Below are 8,885 nucleotides of genomic sequence, written 5' to 3'. Positions count from 1 at the left end.
CTATTTGTATACTTTATTCCTAAAAAAAATATTGAGGTGAAATATACTTTGACGAGGTCCATAATCAATATAGCATAACTCCGTGGAACATGGCAGATTCCGAGCGGAAAGTGATCCCACGCGAACATTAGCGCAAGTGGGAGCAGAAAACCACAACATAACTCCTGTTAAATTAATTAACACACAGACACAACTCATAATAAACTAAGTAAAAAGTCCGAATGAAAACAAAAACATTCACGAAAAGTTCTCAATCTCTCAAAGACCCAATGGCGATTACCTTATCTTTTTACGTCTTAAATGTGGAACGCTAAACGTTGATTTTTGTCCATAAAAGTAAAAATAAAAAACACTTTAAATTGGGCAGCAAGCATCAATTTGTAAGAGAAAACAAATAAGCATTAAATAGAACAACAGAATCCTTGCTGCTTGAGAGCTTTCGCATTTATTAATATTTGTTTCTTATCAGAAAACTTTCTTGGTTGCTGGCGTCTGCTGCCTGAATCTTTGTCACATTTTGAACCGTGTGGAACGTATTTCACGTGGTAGTTGGCTTAGGGCATCGGCTTTTCTTTTTGGTGCAAAGTCTCTGACGCCTCTTGACCATGGAGATCGCTGCCATGTTCACTTTGTTTTTTCTTTTTTCTCTAACTTAGTTACAGGTTGCTTCTATGGCTTCTTCTTTCTTTTGCATGTTTCATCTTTCTGTGATTTTGATTGCTTTTTTTTTTCTTTGCTTTTTATGAAGTGATTATTTTATAATATTTTTTTCATAGAAAAATATTTAATGCAAAATATATAAACACGAGGCGACCATTCATATTATACTAACATGTGAGATTCAACCGTATGATAGTACTATTAAATCATTGACCATGTATGTGAAATGGGGGATTTTCCCTGTAGTCAAATTTTATTTTCGTTGACGATAGCCGCCTTAAAGATTCCAAGTTCTCTTTTCTCTTTTCTCTTTAAGAGCAAGCTCCGGCTTGATTGGTTCATTTTTTTTCATATTATAGCAGAGACCTTTGCCTTAAAGCTTTCTTTATTGGGGCTTCACGTTAAAGATGGTAATGAGTGCTTATAAGCTGTTGTGCTATTTCCAAGTTGTCAATCACTGAAGCTATAAAGCTGATATGATTTGAAGTTTTGTTCGTTCTTCCTTTCGGTTTTGGCAAAAACGTGAATTTGTCTCCCTTTTTTTCGGGAAAAAAAACTTCTATAATCATCATGAATTTCTTTTCAGTGCTTTCTTGCTGTTGTTTTATTTTTATTATCTTTTGGATGTATAAATACATATTTGATATATGGGTATTTTTACAGGGAATGAAAGGGAATATATTGACTGGAATCATCATTAATCTCTAGAAAAACGGTGATTTTTGTATCTTTTCCACGTTGAATTATTATGTCTGTGGCTACTTGGGTTACTTCTCTTTCATGTTCAAGCTCTGTGATTGAATCTTCCAAGGAGGCGACATTTCTTCCAGTTATATTCCAATGGCTGAGATTCATTTTCCTCTCTCCATGTCCTCAAAGGGCTCTTTTCTCCGCCGTTGATGTCTTGTTCGTGCTCACCCTCCTATGCTTTGCTGTTCACAAGCTCTATTCTAGATTCTCAAGCAACAGGCATGGCAGCTCCGACATCAACAAGCCTCTCATAAGAAACAACAGGACCCTTCTCATGACCACCGTATGGTTCAAACTCTCTTTGATTGTAACGGCTGTGTTGGCGTTTTCTTACACCATAATATGCATTCTCGCATTTACTAGAAGTAGCCAGCAGCCTTGGAAGCAAATCAATGGAATCTTTTGGCTGGTTGAAGCCATAACTCATGCTGTAATAGCAATCTTAATAATCCACGAGAAGAGATTTGAGGCTGTCAACCACCCTCTCTCTCTTCGAGCTTATTGGTTTGCGAATTTTATCATCATTTCATTGTTCACTGTGTCTGGAATCATTCGTATGGTATTTGTTGAAGAGGATAAGTATTTGAGGCTGGATGATATAGTTTCCTTTGTTTCTTTCCCATTATCAGTTGTTCTTCTAGTTGTCGCCATTAGAGGTTCAACTGGTATCACAGTGACCAGAGAACCCGAACCAGCCATGGATGAAAACGAACCGCTATTAAGCAAACCCAAAGTGAGTGGCTTTGCTTCAGCTTCAATAATATCAAAGGCCTTTTGGCTATGGATGAATCCTCTGCTGAGACATGGCTACAAATCCCCTCTCAAAATGGATGATATCCCGACATTGTCCCCACAACATAGGGCCGAGAAGATGTCGAAGCTGTTTGAAATGAATTGGCCTAAACCGGAGGAAAAACTGAAGCACCCTGTTCGAACGACATTGCTACGGTGCTTTTGGAAGGAAGTTGCATTCACTGCGTTCCTCGCAATCGTGCGGCTTTGCGTTATGTATGTTGGTCCTATACTGATTCAAAGCTTTGTTGATTACACAGCGGGGAAAAGAAGCTCTCCTTATGAAGGATACTATCTTATATTGATTCTTCTCGTTGCTAAGTTTGTGGAAGTGTTGACCACTCACCAATTCAACTTCAACTCTCAGAAACTTGGGATGCTCATTCGCTGCACCTTAATCACTTCTTTGTACAAGAAAGGGTTAAGGTTAACCTGTTCTGCTCGTCAGGCTCATGGTGTTGGACAGATCGTGAATTACATGGCTGTTGATGCTCAACAGCTATCTGATATGATGCTGCAGCTCCATTCTATTTGGTTGACTCCTTTGCAAGTTTCTGTGGCCTTGGTGCTTTTGTATAGGTACCTTGGGGCTGCCATGGTCACAGCGGTGCTCGGACTTCTCGGTGTTCTTATCTTTGTGGTAATGGGAACTAGAAGGAACAACCGTTTTCAATTCAACGTGATGAAGAACCGTGACATGAGAATGAAGGCAACCAATGAGATGCTTAATTACATGCGGGTTATCAAGTTCCAGGCGTGGGAAGAACACTTCAATAAAAGAATCCAATCTTTCCGTGAAACCGAGTTCGGATGGCTAACCAAATTCTTGTATTCAATCTCTGGAAATATCATAGTAATGTGGTCAACACCATTACTGATATCAACCCTCACATTTGGAACTGCACTTTTGTTAGGAATAAAACTTGATGCAGGGGTAGTGTTCACAACAACAACCATCTTCAAGATCTTGCAGGAGCCAATCAGGAGCTTCCCACAGTCCATGATCTCTCTTTCACAAGCAATGATTTCATTGGAGAGATTGGATACTTACATGATGAGCAAGGAACTGGTAGATACATTAGTGGAGAAACAGGAGGATTGTGATGGTGGAATTGTTGTGGAAGTTAAAAATGGGGTGTTTAGCTGGGATGATGAAAAAGGAGAGCAGGTTCTGAAAAATATAAATTTAGAGATCAAGAAAGGGGAGCTTACTGCTATAGTAGGGACAGTAGGATCTGGAAAATCTTCTCTTCTGGCTTCTATTCTTGGTGAGATGCACAAAATATCAGGAAAGGTATAAAGTCTTGAGAATTAAGTTTATCTCTTCTATGCAATTCTCATCAGCATAACAATGCAATAGAACAAGGAATGTTTGTGAAATACAGTTCTTGCTGTTTCAATGCAGGTTAAGCTTTGTGGTTCAACTGCATATGTAGCTCAAACATCTTGGATTCAGAATGGAACCATTCAAGAGAACATCCTGTTTGGTCTGCCGATGAACGAGGAGAAATACAAGGAAGTTATAAAGGTTTGTTGCTTGGAGAAAGACTTGGAAATGATGGAGTTTGGTGATCAAACTGAAATTGGAGAACGTGGAATTAACCTCAGCGGTGGCCAGAAGCAACGGATACAACTTGCAAGAGCTGTTTACCAAGATTGTGACATCTACCTTCTTGACGATGTCTTTAGTGCTGTTGATGCTCATACAGGGACAGACATATTTAAGGTAACACTATTATCTGGTTTAAGTCAAGCTTTGCAATTGTTGAAAAGAAATGATCCATCATGGATTTTGTACGTAGTCTGAGATGCACTATTGTCTGTTTATTACTTTATTACAAGCTTTCCCTGGATACTTCGCCTAATATCACCATGGACCAGTTCTGAATATTATAATCTGATAAATGAGTTGGAAGTCGGTATATGTTCTTTAACATATGTATGCCAATAAGCGTATTTTACTGTAATGCATATGTGAGAAAATGAAAAGAAAAGCAAGATAGTTGCTTATGAAACCGTGATATGTTTATTTATGCAGGAATGTGTCAGAGGAGCTCTCAAAGAGAAAACTATTTTGCTCGTAACCCATCAAGTGGACTTCTTGCACAATGTTGATCTTATCATGGTGAGTAGGATAGATATCATCTCTTTCCTGGAAAAGACAAAGGCCTGTATATATGTACTCATATTGGAGCATTTACGTTTCTAAAACATTCGTGTGTAAATTCCAGGTGATGCGAGATGGGTTGATAGTACAGTCAGGGAAGTATAATGATCTACTAGACTCTGGCTTGGATTTTGGAGCTTTGGTAGCTGCGCATGAAACAGCTATGGAACTTGTTGAAGAAGCAGGCAACAGCATACCTGGTGAAAGTTTCCCCCAAACATCGAAATCTTCTCAGGGTGTTACCAACCATGGGGAAGGAAATGGTGAGGATAAGTCTCAAGACCACCCAAAATCTAATAAGGCGGATTCAAAGCTAATCAAAGAGGAAGAGAGGGAAACTGGTAAAGTCAGCTTGCATGTTTACAAAGCGTATTGTACCGAGGCTTTTGGTTGGTGGGGTGTGGCCACAGTTCTGTTATTATCGTTGTCATGGCAAGGTTCTCAAATGGCTGGTGATTATTGGTTGTCATATGAAACTTCGGCTGAACGTGCTAGTTCATTCAACCCTTCAGTATTTATTTCTGTTTATGCCATCATAGCAGCCATATCTGTGGTGTTGATAGTGTTCAGAGCCTTTTTCGTTACAATTATGGGGCTCAAGACGGCCCAAATATTTTTCAGGCAAATCCTTCAAAGCATCTTGCATGCCCCTATGTCCTTTTTCGATACCACACCTTCAGGAAGAATTTTAAGTCGGGTAGGGTCTCAGACTGCATTTTGATACTTTGTCCAAGTTATCAGAATATCATGGTATATCTTAGGACTCACGGATTCCCTTTTTTTTTCTTTTTAATAAACAACAGGCATCAACTGATCAGACCAACGTTGATATCTTCGTTCCATTTGTCATGGGGATTACTGTTGCTATGTACATTACACTGCTCAGTATCTTCATAATCACATGTCAATATGCTTGGCCCACAATATTCTTGATAATTCCTCTTGGTTGGCTGAATTTCTGGTATCGGGTACGTGATTTAAAGAATTCTTTTCCTTCACCAAAATATAGTTTCTTTCTTGATACCTGGAACAGTAGTTTGTTTATCTGCTTATGTCATTGTGGAATCTTTAATTTCTGCATCACAAGAGAGCTTATAAGAGGTCCACTTGAATTGCAGGGATACTACCTTGCATCATCTCGTGAATTAACTCGCCTTGACTCGATTACTAAAGCTCCTGTCATTCACCACTTCTCCGAAAGCATCTCTGGCGTTATGACAATCCGTGCATTCAGAAAGGAGGATAGTTTTTGTCAAGAAAATGTTAACAGAGTTAATTCCAGTTTACGCATGGATTTCCACAACAATGGATCCAATGAATGGTTGGGATTCCGTTTGGAACTTATTGGGAGTTTGGTCCTCTGCCTTTCTACCATGTTTATGATCTTTTTGCCTAGCAGTATTGTCAGGCCAGGTAATTGCGTGCTAAAATCTTTCTGCCTCAGATCACATTTCTTAATGATTTCCATGTTAAACCACAAAGCATTCTATCACTTGAATGTATGTCGTGGTCCTTGTACCATGCTGTAGCACTTGCTTTGTGATCATTTGATGACATTTGCTTTAATTATAATTGTGCATTAGCCTAGTCCAATCAAGAATAAAAGTTTAGACTTGTATAGAAGCTTATATAGCGTCATCAAAATAGAAGAATGCTTGAAGAAACTTGACTTGTTTTGCATATTGCAGAAAACGTCGGGTTATCTCTTTCATATGGGTTGTCCCTCAATAGTGTGTTGTTCTGGGCTATATATATGAGCTGCTTTGTGGAAAATAGGATGGTTTCTGTTGAAAGAATAAAGCAATTCTCAAGGCTTCAGCCAGAAGCAGCATGGCATATCGAAAACCGCCTTCCCCCTCCAAATTGGCCTTCCCACGGCAATGTTGAGCTCAAAGACCTCCAGGTAACTTGCTCTTAGACTATTTTGAAATCTGCCTGCTTTGCTGGAGTTGATTATTCAGTCCTTTAACTGGACTTGAACTACTGCTAACATTTTGATTTTGGCTAGCAGGTTAGATACCGTCCAAGCACGCCTCTTGTACTTAAAGGCATTACTCTGAGCATTAATGGTGGTGAAAAGATTGGTGTTGTGGGTCGGACTGGGAGTGGAAAGTCAACTTTAATCCAAGTTTTCTTTAGACTGGTTGAGCCAACAGGAGGGAAAATAATAATTGATGGCATAGATATCTGCATGCTGGGACTTCATGATCTTAGATCACGCTTTGGGATCATCCCTCAAGAACCTGTCCTTTTTGAAGGAACTGTGAGAAGCAACATTGATCCTATAGGACAGTTCTCTGATGAAGAGATATGGAAGGTAAACGTGTTATTCCAACACCATTTTTGGCCATGCAAGCTACTTTTAGATATTTCTCCTCACCATAAGTAATTGTTTTTTAGAGCCTTGAGCGCTGCCAGCTTAAAGATGCGATTGCTTCGAAACCTGATAAACTCGATTCATTAGGTTGGTGACTCTGAACTTATTCCTGAGTCTAGTGACTGCAATAATGCCTAACAAAACCGTTTTAATTATCAGTGGCAGACAATGGTGATAATTGGAGCGTGGGGCAGAGGCAGCTTTTGTGCTTGGGGAGAGTTATGCTGAAGCGCAGCAGGCTTTTGTTCATGGATGAGGCAACTGCATCCGTTGATTCACAAACTGATGCCATTATCCAAAAGATCATCAGAGAAGACTTTGCTGCCTGCACAATTATCAGCATTGCTCACAGAATACCAACAGTCATGGACTGTGATCGAGTTTTAGTTGTCGATGCAGGTACCTGGTTTTTTATTTCTAATGCAAGCAAAGCATCCATGGGTACAATTTGCCACATGAATTTTTATATCTAATGCCTCTGGTTTTCTTTTTCCTCCTTTAAACAACACAGGAAAGGCTAAAGAATTCGACAAACCGTCACGCTTGCTGGAAAGGCAGACACTTTTTGCAGCATTGGTTCAAGAATACGCCAACCGCTCTTCTGGACTATAACCAAATCTTGTGGAGAATTTTTCACTCATAGATTACAGGTGCCTAAACTCCCATAGCTGACTATAATTTTTACGTACCAAAGGTACCATGTAAGTGATGTAGTTTCTCTTATCTTACTGCTTATTAACCTGAGCATACTTTCAGCTATGGAGAATGTTCTATTTACAATTATTTAGCAAGTCATTATGGGTATCATTATATAAATTTATTATTTTATATATTTCTTTCTCTTTTTCTTTTCTCATGGACGTTTTGTTGGAACTAAGAAAATAGAATGAGAAATTTGACAGAAGCTTAAGCAAGAACCATCTGTCTTGCTAAACAAAACAAGAAAATTCAGCTTGAGAACTTGAGTAAAAAACCGAAAGAATGAAGAATTTTCTGAAAGATATCATCACATTGAATTGAGGCATAAAGCCATTACAAATACCAAGCACTTCAGCTGGTCAAAATGAAGTACATTACCAACTTAGTTCTAATCTAACTAAGTTACAAAACAAACACTCGAAGTAACAAAATGAAAATTAGCAGCATGAGCTTCAGCTGCAATTGCATGGCTCAGCAGTTTGGTCTGTTTCTTTCTCTGTATGCATGCTAACTTCAACACTCCTCCTTAGCTTGCATGTTGCATACTCCCAATTTGGTTCTCAAATCCTTGAACCTTGATACACAAAGAGGCTTTGTCAAGATGTCAGCAAGCTGATCTTCAGAACTGCAATGAATCAGTTAAACTTCTCAAGATTGTTCCATCTCCCTAACAAAATGAAACTTTATCTGGAAATGCTTGGTTCTCCCATGAAACACTGGATTCTTTGCAATTGCAACAGCAAATTGGTTATCAACTTTGATCTCTGTTACTCTCCTTTGGTGTAGATTCAAATCTGCCATGATTTTCCTTAACCAAATTGCTTGGTTAATAGCTCCTCCAGCTGCCACATGCTCAGACTCTGCTGTTGATTGAGCATCAACAGTTTGCTTCTTTGAACTCCAACAAAAAATGGCTAATCCAAGGGTAAACAGATACCCTGAGGTGCTTTTCATGTCATTTATCGAACCAGCCCAATCACTATCAACAAAACCAAGGAACTTCATGCTCTCAACCTTGGAGAACATCATTCCAAAGCTTAGTGTACCTTTGATGTACCTGAGAACTCTCTTGCCAGCTTGAAAATGGCTCACATTACAACAATGCATGAACTTGGATAGGAGACTTACAACAAACATGATGTTTGGTCTTGTGGCTTTCAAGTAGAGCAAACAACGAACCAAAATTTTATAGGTTGACTCAGTTACTTTCTCGAAATCACCTTGGGTGGTTAATTTTTCTCCAACAGCAACAAGAGTGCTAGTTTCTTTTCAGTTCAGCATAGAAAATCTATTTAAAATTTTTAAGGCAAATGCCTTTTGACTTTTTGACTTAAGAAAATTCCTAGCTAATTCTGTGATACTTCCATGCCCAGGAAGTGAAACATTTCTCTTAAGTCAGACATCTCGAACATGCTTTCCATCTTGCCTTTGAACTCAGTC

General features: G+C 39.0%; 1 protein-coding gene across 2 annotated transcripts; it reads left to right on the top strand.

Moving 5' to 3' along the window:
* The first annotated feature begins 268 nt into the window (after positions 1 to 268).
* Positions 269 to 7,578, top strand: LOC108473629 (ABC transporter C family member 4-like). Of its 2 annotated transcripts, none has more exons than XM_017775304.2 (12): positions 269 to 1,070; positions 1,324 to 3,496; positions 3,608 to 3,928; positions 4,241 to 4,327; positions 4,434 to 5,066; positions 5,173 to 5,337; positions 5,488 to 5,782; positions 6,058 to 6,272; positions 6,381 to 6,686; positions 6,770 to 6,833; positions 6,906 to 7,145; positions 7,258 to 7,578. In XM_017775304.2, exons 2-12 carry the CDS (start codon positions 1,409 to 1,411, stop codon positions 7,356 to 7,358), a joined length of 4,515 nt encoding a protein of 1,504 aa, XP_017630793.1. In that variant the 5' UTR covers positions 269 to 1,070; positions 1,324 to 1,408; the 3' UTR covers positions 7,359 to 7,578. The 2 variants fall into 2 exon arrangements, with proteins under 2 accessions (XP_017630793.1, XP_017630792.1); XM_017775303.2 differs by having other exon boundaries at positions 270 to 662.
* The last annotated feature ends 1,307 nt before the right edge of the window (positions 7,579 to 8,885 follow it).

This window comes from Gossypium arboreum, chromosome 11 (genome assembly GCF_025698485.1).
Source record: "Gossypium arboreum isolate Shixiya-1 chromosome 11, ASM2569848v2, whole genome shotgun sequence".
NCBI classification, from domain to species: domain Eukaryota; kingdom Viridiplantae; phylum Streptophyta; class Magnoliopsida; order Malvales; family Malvaceae; genus Gossypium; species Gossypium arboreum.
Note: the sequence above shows the minus strand (reverse complement) of the source record. Positions and strands in the feature narration are given on the sequence as shown.